At 55.8% G+C, this 14,003-nt stretch overlaps 2 protein-coding genes across 2 annotated transcripts; both read right to left on the bottom strand.

Annotated features, from left to right (window-relative positions):
* Window positions 1-478: 478 nt before the first annotated feature.
* Window positions 479-2,147, bottom strand: MYF5 (myogenic factor 5). Its single transcript, XM_072881334.1, has 3 exons — window positions 1,641-2,147; window positions 1,072-1,147; window positions 479-934 (listed from the first exon to the last, which is right to left on the bottom strand). The coding sequence occupies exons 1-3, from the start codon at window positions 2,145-2,147 to the stop codon at window positions 741-743; spliced, it is 777 nt and encodes a 258-aa protein (XP_072737435.1). The 3' UTR covers window positions 479-740.
* A 6,692-nt stretch (window positions 2,148-8,839) lies between these two features.
* On the bottom strand, window positions 8,840-10,104 carry MYF6 (myogenic factor 6). The gene is made up of 3 exons (XM_072881210.1): window positions 9,586-10,104; window positions 9,217-9,307; window positions 8,840-8,958 (listed from the first exon to the last, which is right to left on the bottom strand). Exons 1-3 carry the CDS (start codon window positions 10,102-10,104, stop codon window positions 8,840-8,842), a joined length of 729 nt encoding a protein of 242 aa, XP_072737311.1.
* Between the last annotated feature and the right edge of the window lie 3,899 nt (window positions 10,105-14,003).

Genomic DNA, 14,003 nt, shown 5'->3' with positions numbered 1-14,003 from the left:
ACCATGCAATTTGAGGGCCAAATCCTGGAATACGTGTTCAGTCTTCATACCCAGGGAAAGAAACAAGGGCTTGCCAGGCGGGGGAAAAGGAAAGAAAAAAAAAAGGAAGACGACTATGAAATACTACTTTTACTCTTGCAGAAAATAAAGGAAACTCTGCCCATAGCAGGACAGGAATGGAGGGAGAATTTGACCCTCCACATTCTTGTTCCTCCATGAGCCATCTCAGAATAATACCCACTGGTGATGGGAGAAGCAAGCTCCCAGGCCCCAGCCCGACAAGACGCTACACCTCCCGGCCCAGGACCGTCGTGACAGGGCAGGTCTCCATGCAGGCAGGAGCCGGGGGTGACGGAGTCCGGGCTGGGGCCGAACACGGATGCTGGCGGGCACCCCGCGGCCGGGTCTCGCTGCCCTCCCCAATACCAGGGAATGCACTGAAAGAACCAGCAGGCCAGACAGCTCTCTTACAGCACGTTTTATTTGCAGCGGGGTTTCCAGGGTAGCGCGTGTGTCCCGAGCCCCGGGGTCTGTCTGCCCCGGGGGGACCCCGGGCCGGGGCCCGGCGGGGCGCTTTGGCCCCATCCCGGAGGGAGGCGGCGGGCCAAGCGGCGCTGGGGCTGCCCCTCTCGCCCCACAAGCGTTTGAGGGACGCGGCTGGGCGAGGGGGGCGGCCCCGGGGGGAGGGCAGCGGCCCCGGAGGCGGCGGCAGGCGCGGGGTGCCGGCCCCCCCGGGCCCCTCATAGCGCCTGGTAGGTCCGTCGGGGCGGCGGCGTCCCGGGCGTCCCCGGCCCCGAGTCGATGCTGGCGCTGGGCGAGAGGGAGTCGGCGTCGCGGAGGGGCAGCCCCGGCTCCTCCGCCGGGGAGAGGCGGTCCACGATGCTGGAGAGGCAGTCCAGGCTGGACAGGGCGCTGCTCTGCTCGGCGGCGTACCCTGCGGCCGGGGGGCGAAGGGCAGCGCGTTACAGCGGGGTCCCGCGCCGCCCTCCCCCAGTGCCGCGGGGAGCGGGGCGGCCCCCCGGCCCCCGCCTCCACCCCCCGCGTCCGCGGCTGCCGGCGGGTCGGGCTTACCCTGGGCCATCTCGGAGCAGTAGACGGCCTCGAAGCTGCTGCCTCTCGCCGACCAGACGGGGCTGCCGCAGTCGGCCTGCAAGACAGCGAGGGGCGAGTGCCGGCCCGGCCGCCCCCACCCCGCGCCCGGCGGGGAGCTCCCCCGGGGGAAAGCGCCTTCAAGGCCGGCGGGGAGGGAGCCCCGGCGCCCGCGGGGGAGCGGGCAGCGGCTCCCCGGGCAGCGCCTTCCCCGTCCCCCCCCCGCCCCGCGCCTTACCCCTCTGCTGCGCCGCGCTAAGCTGGGGGGGACGGGACACAAAGACGAGCCCCCGGGGCCGGGGCGCTTGCTGGGTGCCCTCTGGCAGCGCTACCGTCCCCCCGTGCATTCCCGGAAAGCCCGTGTGCATGCTCAGCGTTAAATCTGAGAAGTGGCCTGTTTTAACCCAAACCGTCCGCCTTTTCCTGACGTCCGGCTGCGCTCGGCCCGTCCCAGACCTCTGGGACCGGGGCCACGCCGCTAGGCCGAGGGGGACCTGCCCGCGGGCCTTCCTGGGGTCCCCGCAGCCCCGTGGCTCCTGCCCCTCTCTTACCATGCCATCGGAGCAGCTGGAAGTGGGGCTGGTCGGTTCGGAGCAGCTCTGTCCCGGCAGGTGATAGTAGTTTTCTACCTGTTCCCTCAAGAGCTCCTGGAGGCTCTCGATGTACCTGATGGCGTTTCTCAGGATCTCTACTTTGGGGAGTCTTTGGTTGGGGTTGGCAGTGGTGCACCTCTTCAGGGTCTCAAAAGCCTGGTTCACTTTCTTCAGCCTCCTCCTCTCCCTCATGGTGGCCGCCTTCCGCCGGTCCATTGTGGTGGATTTTCTCTTGCAGGCTTTGCAAGCCCACATGAGGCAGTGGCCGGCCTGGTGGTGGCCGGTGGGAGCTCGGACATGCTCCTCTTCCTCGGAGCAGGCGGGCTCGGGGGGCTCGTGGGCGCCGAAGGGAGGCAGGTCCCTGGGCTCGAAATCCTCGGGGAACTCGCCCTCCGGGGAGGAGAGGCAGGAGCTGTCATAGAAGAGCTCGGACGGGGAGAACTGGCAGCTGTCCATCACCTCCATCCCTGCAGCGGAGGCGGCAGTGTGGGGCGGCAGCCAGCGGCTCTCGGCGAGGGGCTCTGCAGCGCGCTGGGGCAATTCCCTCAGTAATTAGCGACCTGAGACGAAGTGTCCTGTGGCTGATGCGGGGGGCCCTTATATATACATGTAAAGGGAGGCTGGTCCGCGGCGGCCAGGCTTTATTAGCATATCCCACCACATCCCCTGCCGGGGGCTGTCTGGGCAAGCCCCCTCCAGTCCCCAGGAGACAATTTGCTCCGCACCGCTCCTTTGGAGAGCGGTGAGCTGGGCGCTTCTCTAATCAACGACCTCCCCAGAACTGGTTGCGACCTCTCCAAAGTTTAAACCGAGCCTGGGAATTTGCAGTTTTGGTATGGAAAGAGAAAGAGGGGCAGCGGACGCGCACGAACCGCTGACATTTCCTACAGAGCCGTTCCTCGTCCCTGTGTTCCCATCTCCCATCGCACGCTGCAGCAGGAGGGACACCGGCTCTCCCCACGGGGGAATTAACGTAGAGGCCCCCCCCACCCCCCAGCACCTACAGCGTCTACTTGCGTATCTTTATTCCCCACAGCCCGTGGTCTAGGTCTAACCTGAAACAATTTACCCCTCTTTTCAGACCTAAGATTTGTTCATTTATCCCGAGGAGGGCTTTGTCCTGCAATTAAAGCTGCATCACCAACCTTTTAAATTTACCAACCGGGGGACAAAAATGCACGGCTACGTGTGGCCAGGAGAGACGAGGAGGGGGAAAACCCAGATGTTAGTGCTGTCGGATCGGGTCACAGGGAAAGGTACGCACAAAAGAAAAGTGGACGTGTTTGCTCCGAGACAAATCCCTTTCCCATTCTTTCTCCTACTCGTGTGACCTGGCGCTGCTAGAGACACAACAGTCCTTGGGCTTGCTAATTTTCTGCTTTCAGGCAAACTTGTACCGTTACAGATGCGTCCCAGCTGCCAGTGCAACAAACCCCTCCTGGAAGTGTAAAATTTCTAACCCCACAATCCCTAAGTAACTTTACACAAGCCAGGGACAAAAGCTTTGCAGAGCTCCGGCCGCAGCAGTAGCTGAGCGGAGCGGTGCAAGGGTCATTAGAGTGGTAATGAAGCCATTTAACAGGCGTTCGCTAACGCGCAGGAATCCTTTGTTTTCATCCAGGTGGCTTTTGTAGTTGAGGAAACTTATGAGAAGGCAAAGGAAACCTTCCCTACCTGGGCATAAAATGACGTGACCCAGGCTAACTCAAACGGAGAGCGAGTGACCCAGCAGCGGTTCCAACGCTACGGAGCCGCTCTGTGTGCCCAGGGAAAAGGCGTCTCCAGGTAGCCTCTCTTCAGGAAGAGGTAATGCCGAGGGCATGGCGATCCGGTTGTCTCAAGGAGCCGCTCTTCAAGTGGGCAAGGCGGGCGGGAACACCTCCGTAGGGAAACCGTAGGCACACCGTAGGCACACCGCTGGAAAGCCTTCCCGGCCGCCCGGGCCAGGCGGGCAGCGGCCCGGAGCCGCGGCTGGGGCGAGAGAGACCCCTCTGCTGCTTGCCCCCACCCCAAACCCCCAAAAGGTGGATTTCTACTCTTAGGCGAAAACTTTTCCTAAAAAAAAAAAACCCTGACACGTACACACCCTTCTTCCTACGAGCAGACGCATAATTATCTAAAGGTTGGTGCAGGCTACATCTGCACTGCTTCGGTTTATTTGGGGCAATAAACGGGGGGAGCCCCCTTTGAAATGAATACTGTAGGAAAAGCAGAGAGTTGATAAAGGAGTAAAGTTACAGAAAGGGGAAAGCTCCGAATTTCAGGCTTCTGCCGCTCCGAGGTGCAGGTTGCTGTTTGGTTGGGCCACAGCCGAAACACGGCAGTTCCCTATTGTTTTCCTAAGAATCCGTCCGTCAGGAGGGGTTCTGCTCGGCAGTAACTTGAACTCCTCACTGGGCTGTGGCGTGCACACACACACACACACACACATTGATTTACCACGTTTGCGCTGGCTAAAATAGACCTGTTTACAGATCTATGCTTTGTGCACAAATAAACTTGATCTTTAAAGTGCCGGTTGCAGTTCTGATCACCTTTCAGGGGGTTATCTCCAAGCACGCACCGTGGATCTCCCGGTGCGCAATGCCAACCCCCTGGGTCCCGCTCTCCCGGCGTGCAGAGCTGTAGCTCCCAGCTTTAACTCCTAATCCAGCGGGGCTGGGGTTGTTAGGGAACGTGCCTTTCCCCCAAAGTATTTGAGGAGCTAGGAAAATTTGTTTCCTTTTTCCTTGAACATTTTGGGGGAAGGGGAAGAAAGGATGGAAGACCCTGTCACTCAGGAAGAAAAAAATCTGTAATTAGTATCCCTTAAGAGCCCCCGGCTCCTCTGGTAAAGTGATCTCAAAACAAATTTGCAGAAGTGCAGTAGGCGAGTGGAACTGAAGAAAGGGGAGAGAAAACACAAACTACAAGGCTGGCTAATGAAGCTGCTGGGGCGGGCGGGGGGGGGAAGAGTGCTGCATTTCAGGAGACGGGAGGCTCAAGTCGGGAAAGCGGGAACAGCCTGAGCGCCGCTGCCTCCTCCCGTGGACTGGCAGGGACAAAATGGTGAACGTGTCGGGACGTCTTTAAATGGTGTTTCCTCACCCCAACCCTGCCCACTCCGCAGCAATTGCCGTGCCGCGCCTGTTTCTGGAGGGATTCAATCCCACGCGGGGACCATTTGCAGAGTGTGCAATCCTTTCCCAAGCCCCATGCCTTTCTATTTAAGCAAAGAAAACCCGACCGAAACTATAAGTCCCCGGCCCAGGGAGTGAGAGGCGCTTGGGACCCACCCGAGCGCGCCCCGTCGTGCCCGCCCCCGGCCCTGCGGGACGCCCGCAGCCAGCGCCCGCACCTCCGCGAAGCACTGCGCGGCTTCCCCGCAGACCGCCGGCCTCGCCGGGGGGAACGCCCGGGCCCCGGTGCAAGACAGCAACCGGCAGCCAGAGCGTTATTTAGGGGTGTATTTTACTTAATGGTACGTGCGGGGACGGCGACGGCCGACGCGAGGGAAGCCGCAGGCGCGTCCCTCCGTGCCGCCTTCGCCCCCCGCCTCTCCCCTCCCGCGGCCGGTGGGTGCCGGTGCCGGCGGCGAGGGCTCCTCCGCGCCGCCCCGCCAGCAAAACTGTTTCCCAGTTGGGCGGTTGTGGCCGGGCGCTTCCAGCCGTGTGAGAAACGTTTGGTTCCCCCCAGCGCTGGGAACCGTGCGCACCTAAGTAAACACATTAGTACCTGCCAGAGGGATTTGTATAGAAGACAGCTGAAGAAGGCATTGGCCTCTGCTGGCACTCTGGGACTCCCAAGAGAGATCAAAGGGACACGAGGGGGCTTTTGGCAGCCTTGAGACTGGGAAAAGTTGCTAGTTCCTGCTATCGGAGGGACGTCCCAGCGAGCACATGGTTCAGTTATTCAACCTCCTCCCTCCCCTGCCCCCCGCTCCCATTCCCCAGCTCGTTCTCCACAGAAAGGTGGAAACTCTGGAAAAATCGTACGGGGTCCCCAAGGCAGCGGCGATCCACGCAGGCGTTTTCCCCGTGGAAATAGCTGCTGGGTCGACGCCTGCCCGCCTCGCCTTCCACCTCAGAAAATAAAGCCCGCTGCCGGCTGCCCGCCTCCCTCTCCGGGTTGCGGGCGGTTTACGGAGGAAGATGAAGATGCACAATAAAAATACAGGCTTTAAGCACTCCGGAGGAGAGCGGTGACGAGGCAGCGGCACTGCAGACGCCCCGTCTCCCCCCAGCCATCGCTGCCCCTCTGCAGCCGGCAGAGCGGGACGCTCCCGGCTCCGCAGGCCGCCGGGGCGGGCGGCCGTGCGCTGCCGGGCCGGGCCCCCCCGCACGGCTGCGGCGGCCGCCCCTCACGGCGGGCCGCCGGTGCTGCCGCACCCCTGCTCTCCTCGGGGAGCGAGCAGGTGGGTCCTGGCGGAGCGGGGCAGGTAGAGGCGAGGGAGGCCGGTGCCCAGCGTGGGCTTTCCTGGAGCAGCGCCCCAGCCCGCCTCTCTCGGGTGAAATAAACCGCAGCGGGAAGGAGGGAGCGGGAGGGACACTTGCGTTTGGGTAAAACCTGCGATGACTTTGTGCGTGGCCCCTCCGGAAAAAGACTTGATTAAATCACAAACCTTTTGTCCTTACCCCGTTATTACCCTTTGATTTTGTGATTCCAGCGCCCTGTTTGCTTTGGCTGGGGACTTAGGTAAAGATTATCGTTATTAATATCAAACGCAAACATTTTAATTGCAAACACACTGAGGACCTTCACTGGGAAGCCCAGCATGTCAGCCGCAGCCGCGGGGGTCACGGAGAGTCTCTTCGGGAGGTATTTTCTTTATTTAATGAAAAAACCCTTCCTTTAAGCAAACTTACTCCAAACAATCGCTCAAGTTACCCTGCCGCTGGAGGAGACCCTGCCGTGGGGGTCCTGCCGGGCGGACGGGCCAGTTCGCGGAGGTTAATGCTGGGCCGCGGGCAAACCCGACAGTAGGCTGGCGGGGTGTTGGCGTGACACTGGGGGTGCTTCAGCACCGCTCCTGCCCCGCTGCGGGAGGCGGGTCCTGCGGGGCTTGGTGCGGCCGGTGCTGCATCAGGCGTAGCGAGCTGCGTGTAGCCCTTCTCTCTGACCCGGCGGGGATCGGAACAAATTGTGAAGGAAGGCGACGAGCTGCCAACCCCGTCTGAAACGCTCTGTTGCTCGTCAAGTCCCTTCGCTACAGAAGCACGCTGCAACATCTTCGCGCTCTCGCTAAAACGCAGGGATGGCGTGCAAGAACCCGCGGTCCCCGAAGCGCCGCTTTCTGAAGCGCCCGGCAGCTCCCGGGGGCAAAGGGGTTTATTTGAAACGAGAAAAAGGGGGAAACTGTCGCATCGCTACGTGCCCAGCACGCTGCGCCGCCGCAATTACTCCTTACAACAGAGAGCAATTAGAGCGAGTACTTAGCCGTTTTAAAAACCAGGCTGGCCACGGCGGCACAAGAAGGGAGAAAGGAGGGCACCGCGATGGGAGCCGGCCCTCAGGGCAGTCTCTCTCAAGAGCTTCCCCTTCAGACGGACGTACCCGTGCCAGTGCCGGCCGGAGAAGGGGGAGACCTTCCAGAAACGTGGCTGTGACCTTTCAAAAAACAAAAACAAAAAATAAATCAAGGGTTAAAGCTGGCGAGGAGAGCGCCCGCGGGCAGAGTCGAAGTCGCGTCCCTTTGCTGCTGCCAGCCCTCCGGCGAGCACCGTGCGTGCAGGGCAGCGTGCCGTTTCCTGGTGGTCGCCCCTTCCCGGGGAATAAACAATCCGTTACAAACCGTAACGCGCTGACTGTGAGCAGCCCCGCTCCACCATCCTCAGAGAGGCTGTGTTTTTTTACATCACTGAGTGAAAGGCTTCGTATGTTGTTACTCCCCCCCCCCAGCCCCTTTTCGGCCGCTTAACTCTTTCCTCCCTGAGGGACCCCATTCTCTTCTCCCTCAGGCTCAAAGAAGTCAAGGGGAGTTACCTTTCCTGGGAAGAAATCACAGCTCCCCAGCCCCCAGGGGAGCGGGGTCCTGTCGCAGCCTTTTGCTGCCCCTTTAGGGTAGCAGGCCCACCGATTTTGCCGCAGACAAGGTTCAAATCCTCCGGTGCCGAGAGGGAAAGGCGAGAGGCGCTGAGCCTCTCTCTTCTCAAGGACCGGGGGGGCTCTTTGCGCTTCCCCTTTCTGAGCTCACCCACCATGTGCCGGACAAGGCCGAAGACGCGTCCCTGCCTGGCGAGCTTCGCGAGCGGCACTGCCGGACATTTTCGGGGAGCAGCACCGCTGTCCCGGGGCGGCCGCGCGTTCCGCCAGCACAGCGAGGAAAGGGGCCGCGGAGCGCGGCGGGCGGCCGGGCGGGCTGCGGGGCCCTGCCCGGGCACCCACCCCTGCCTGCCCGGCGTCCCCTGGGAGCGAACGGGGGAGGCAGGTAATTCACACCGCGGCTGCGGTCCCAGATAAGGAGAGACGCTCCTTAGAGGAGAAAACGAAGGAAGAGTCCGTCCTGAGTGCTGCCTCCGGTCACACGGGTCGTGTCTCGGCTACATATGTCTGACTCCTCAGGGCTGGATCTCGGTGAAGGCAGTGGCGGGTTTTAACGCCGGGATCGGGTTATTATTTAATTACGGGGGGGGAAACACTGTAACACAAAGAGCTTTATTTTACAATCCAAGAAATCCGTCTGTTCTTATATACAATATCACATTCCCTCATTTAAATAGATATTTGTTATGTTTACAAAAGAAAAGACAGTACTAAAATTATTTACAGGAACGAAACGAGGCGGGAACTCTTTAAATACGACTAACACGAAATGCAACCAACAGCTTCACTCGGACAGGAATGAACTTTCCGGCGAGTCTCGGACAAAGCGGATCACCGGTACACAGGTAAGTATCTTAAATTAAAAAAAAAAAAAAAAAAAGAGGAGGAGGTGGTCTATGCAACACAATTGAAAGAAAACAAAACTCAGCGGAAAAAAAGGAGGAAAGAAAAAGGGGGAAAGTCTGTTTGGCTCGAGTCAGTGAGAGCCATTTTCTCTGGGGTAGGTGTACCTTGACTCGACCTTAACAAGGCCCCTGCCTGGGCTTTCCACTGTGTTAATTTGCTTCATTACTTAGTTTAGAGGGAGGGGGGTGGGGGCTCCATCTCCGTTACATATACCAACAGAGCAACAGGACTTATTTCTCCACTACTTCCTCCACGCTGGGCAGTTTGGGCTCGTCGGAAGAAATACTGTCCACTATGGAAGAGAGACAGCGAAGGCTGCTGGAGGCCGACGACTCGACGATGGAGCCTCCTGCTCAACGAGAGAGAGGGGATTAAAGAGCAAACCGTTCCTCCTGGCCGGGCCTGCGGCGCAGGGCTCGCAGCAGGCGGAGAGCCCGGGGGCCGAGAGACCGCGTGGGCCGCGACCGTTGGGTTCGCGACCGTTAGGGACTGCGACCGTTGGGGCAAGGGAGGGGCGCGCGGCAGCGGGGGCGGCGGGCGAGCACGGCCCGGCGGCGGGGGCCGCTCCGCCGCGCACACGGAGGACGGCGGCCGCGGTGCGAGTTACCTTCCTTGGGGCTGACTCCTAGGGCTCGGGAATGGTCAGAAACGCTTTGCCAGTCGGAGCTGCAGGTGCTCAGGAAGTCTGAACTGGGGATCTGCGGCACACAGACGGGGGCGGGAGGGGAACACACGCGGGAGGACGGGTATTAGTAAGGTGGACCGCGGCTCCCCGGGGCGGGCCGGCCGGCCGCCCGCTAGAGGCCCGGGGAGCTCGCACGTTCCTCGGGGGGGCCCCCTCCGCGCCCGTCAGCCTGCCCGGCCGCCCGGGCCGCCGCAGAGGCCGTGCCGAGGAGGAGGGGAGGGGACGGGACGGGCGCGGCGGTGTCGCAGCTGGATGCCAGGGCGGCGGGAGGAATCGAGCGGCAGTGCTTACGTTTCCCTGCTTGGGGCTGAAGCTGAAGGCGTCCCCCCCGATCTCTTGCATTTTCTCCTGCTGATCCAGCCTGTGCAAGAGGTCCTGCAGCCTCTCGATGTAGCTGATGGCGCTCCTCAGGATCTCCACCTTGGGCAGCCTCTGGTTGGGGTTCGCCACAGTCCGCCTTTTCAGAGCCTCGAAGGCTTCGTTGATCTTCTTCAGTCTCCTCCTCTCCCGCAGGGTGGCTGCTTTCCGTCTGTCCGTGGGGGCCGACTTTCTCTTGCAAGTTTTACAAGCCCAGATCAAACACTGGCCGGGGCAGTGAGGGGGCTGCAGTCCCGGGGGTGCCAGCACATGCTCCTCTCCGCTGCTGTCACTGCCGGCCTCTGGCGGCATTTGGTCCTGACAGGGGGACAAGGTGCCATCGCTGCCTGGGTACAGTGGGGATCCCTCTGCCATCTCCAGCTGCTGCAGGGCTCCATTCTCCCCGTCCAAGTAGAAGAAATAGGAGCCAGTTTCAAAAAGGTCCATCATCATGCTGTCCCTCGGCCTCTCTGCCTGCTTGAGTTGGGTGGCAGGCTCGAAAACACCCCGAGGAACAACCCAGATGGAATTTAATTAGTGCAGTGACATAAGTCCCCCCCTGCTTTATATAGGAGCTGCTGAAACCCTATCCAACTTTTAGCTGTCGCGGTGCATCACCCTCCAAAACTGATTCCAGCCAGTCTCCTGGGCGCTGTCCTGAGAACATCTCCTATTTAGAAGGGGGAGGGGGGGCACGAGGGGAGGGAGGCAAATTAAAAAAAAAAAGGGGGGGGGGGAACAAGCAAAAAATAACATTACTACCCAACTTCCCCTCTCCCCCCCCAAAATTCTACAAGCTTGGGGTGCAGTGAAGGGACGCAAGGTGGGGGCTCGGGAGCTGTGTCCAGGCGTGGCGGACGGCCCTGTCCCGGCTGCCGAGCCCGCGGGGGCACGGCTGGAGGACAAAGGCACGGGGCTTCAGAGGGAGCCCTCCCCCAGCCCACCCCTCACACACCCCAGCGCACACTCCTTGCTCCGGTGCTAAGTATAGATCTATAAGGAGAGATTTCAAAGGCAGCCATCGCTCTCCAAATAGGCGGGTTAATATTTTCAGAAGAAGCCCCTGCTATTCCCTCCCCCCCTCCGCCTCCTCCCTTGAAGCATGCCATTCCTGTGACCCAAGCCACCCGGGCCAGCCCAAGGTTAGGAGCCAAGCTCACTGTTCCTCTACACACAGGGGGGAAGGTTGCCAAGGCAGAGCCTTGTTGCGGTACTGAAGCACCCACGGTTATTGCACCTCAGCTTAGTCTTTTAATCTGAACTTTCCCATGTTGCCTATGAGGTGACAGGAGTGATTCCAGGTGACTGGGTTACAGTCTGATGGGGCTCTCCGGACAGCCCCTGTCCTTGATGGTGTTTAGGGCAAGCAAAGCTCAGGCATCTGGTTTAATCCCTTAGGCCTGGCAAAGTATATACAACTTCCTAGCCCCTGAAACAGAAATGGAGCTTGTGATCACTGTCTGTTAGCGTATATTGTAATGCCACATCATGTCTAGGCTTCTCTTACATCAAGAAAGAGAAGGTATGGGAAAATGGCCTGTTTGCCTCTTTTCCTGGACTGCCCTGTATCCCTTAAATCCCATGTAATTTCTCTCTCCTTATGTAAAAATATATATATGTGTATATGCATATATATGTGTCCGTATCTATAGACACACACATGTATGTATGTATATTTATGTGGATAAGTGTATTTCTGTGTGTATATATATGTGTATACATGTGTATACAATGTGTACACATGTGTATACATGTGTATACACACATATATGTGTATGCTTTTTCGTAGAAACTCACAATAATATATGAAGAGTGGATGAAGCCCTGGGAATATCACAATATCTCTCAAATATAGCTTTTAACTTCATTCTTTCTGAAGGGAACTGTGGCATTTTTGTTCATGTCTCAAAAGCTACAATGAAATGGATCATTGTCTTGACTGTTTCTCCAAAACTGATTGCAAACCAATTTTTCAGAGTACAAAAATCTTAAAGGGTAGTTGTGATTTTGTTTTGACCAAATCAGTGTTGTTGGAATGGATCTCATTTCTGCTTTAATGAGGCAGAACAATATCCAGTTTTGGATGAGACAGAGAAATTCAGACTGTTCTCAGCGAAACTAATTTTGATATTAATATTCCAGCACTGAGGTTTTTTTCCTCTTCAGATTAAAGAAAGGGTAGTCTTGCAGTTAAGGAGCTGAACACAAGACACAGTTTCTCAGTTTCCATGCCCTGCAACTTGCTTTCTGTTTGACCTTTGACCAGTCACTTAATTTCCCTGTGATTTAATTTTCTACCTTTAAAAAGGGATATAATGTTGACCTTTACCCATCCCTTGTGTTTCTCATTTAATTTGCTGACTATCCAGGGAGGAGCCACCCCTTGGTGTTACATGCTTTGGAGTCCCACAGGGATGTTTGTCCCATACCATTAGTGATGGTAGTAATGAAAAAAAAAAGAAAAATCGTAAGTCTGTGGATTATTTAAAACATTTTCACATTTACTACAGTCATTTTTTCTTTTAATCTTTAGTTTCTTCACTACTGCTCTGGGAATGTTTGGAAGAAGACAGAGAGATGAGATCAATCTACTGGTAGGGTGCACAAATGAAAACTTAGTTTAAGGGAGAAATATCATTACCAAATTATTGTTGGCCTTTCAAGAGTTTTAACTGGACTTCAGGAGTTGGGAAACTGGCACTTTAGGAGCCAGATGCTCCTTCTGCTGTCAACAGATTTTTCTTTTTTTAAAAACAGGAAACAAAATAAGAAGTTCTTTCTTTCCAGCACTTAGTGCTAGAGTAAACAGATTTGGTTCTTCACAGTAACGTGGGCACAGCATAGTTAGCCCTTTATTGAGCGAAACTGCATCAACTGTAACTGAATTTTAATTTGAATGAAGTTGACCAATTTCCCCATCACATAAGCAACTTGAATTTTGCTGTAGCCATCACACCCCATCTCCCATTCCAGCTCCTTGGTGAATGTAACACAGCTAGCCAACAACTCTAGCGTATTTGAAAATGTTCTCAGTGATGCTCCCCGTTACAAAAGTGGATCAAGAAGAGGATCCAAAAGTTGGTGCTGGTCTTTTTTCTTTTCATGCCTTGCATTCCAGATCATGTTCGATATAAGCACAAAGACATAAGAGGAAGTAAAAGCACGTAAATAAGAACAACTGTCCATAGAGTTGGAAGGAGGATCACTGCTGAACTCCGCTTGTAACTTCAGTCTGCTTGATAGCCCCTTACAGAAAAACTCACTCTCAGTCTGTGAAGCCAGTTCTTTATTCAGTTGTTACTACTTCCACCAGAATACCGTGGTACTCTACCAAAAATGTACTTTCAGTACATTTACACAAGTAAAATATGAGATGTACAGTATTTCACTGGTCTACAAGGTCTGTTATCCTACCAAAGAAGTATCTCAGTAAGTCAGTGAGTGGTAAATTCAGTAAGTGGTCAGGATGACCCAAATCCAAGAAAGATGCACTGCATTTGAAGTCACAGCTGATCTCCAGAACTTTGATCCCTCCAAATTCACTTTTCCACATAAACTTTTCTGGATAATTGTGGTTGAATAATGAGCCTGGAACTGCCCAGGTCACTCCTGACACCTTCTGTTTTAAGCAGAAGTTCAGTCCAGAATTATAGAGAAATATTTTGTCATCTAGGACCCACATAGCACCACAAACCACTCCAAAAAACTCCTTTTCCTCTTTCACTCTCCTCAAGATTCTTCCAGCCACAGGTATTGTGTATTTTTAATCTTTGATCTCTTTGACACTTCTTTGCAGTGGCATCAGTAATGAGTGGGGATCAGGCATATCCACTCCTACGTGGCATTCTGAAAGGGCACCTAGGCAAAGGTGAAATTTTCAGCCTGTCTTTATTGTAGCCCTGTTCTACTCGTACAATACCCCCCTTGATTTGAGAGATGGTTAGATACCTTGGCTACCAGGTAATTATTCTTAAGTTGCTTCTTGCAGATTTCTGAAGTGCAGGTTGTCAGCGTAGGCCCAGCTGTGGGCATACTGGGGTTCTCAGAGTTTCTTTGCACTTCAGATATGGCAATTTTTCTGTTCACATTCCCAGTCTCCTTTTTTTCGTTTTACACTCCTGTTCAACAGCATCTTTCTTAGCAGAAACTTTCCCTTTCAACATATTTTATTGTTAATACACAATGCTGTTCTTCTGCCTTTATTTCTGTCTTTTTCAAACAGTTTATATTCTTAAAAACTTGTGTTTCACCAAGTTTCTGAAATCTCTCTAACATTTGACTTGATATCTTCTACTGATATTTCTAACATGTCCTTTTTTCACAGGAACAGTAACACCTCCTTTTAAAATTTT

This window comes from Ciconia boyciana, chromosome 1 (assembly GCF_034638445.1).
Source record: "Ciconia boyciana chromosome 1, ASM3463844v1, whole genome shotgun sequence".
NCBI classification, from domain to species: domain Eukaryota; kingdom Metazoa; phylum Chordata; class Aves; order Ciconiiformes; family Ciconiidae; genus Ciconia; species Ciconia boyciana.
This window is presented reverse-complemented; position numbering and strand designations above follow the sequence as displayed.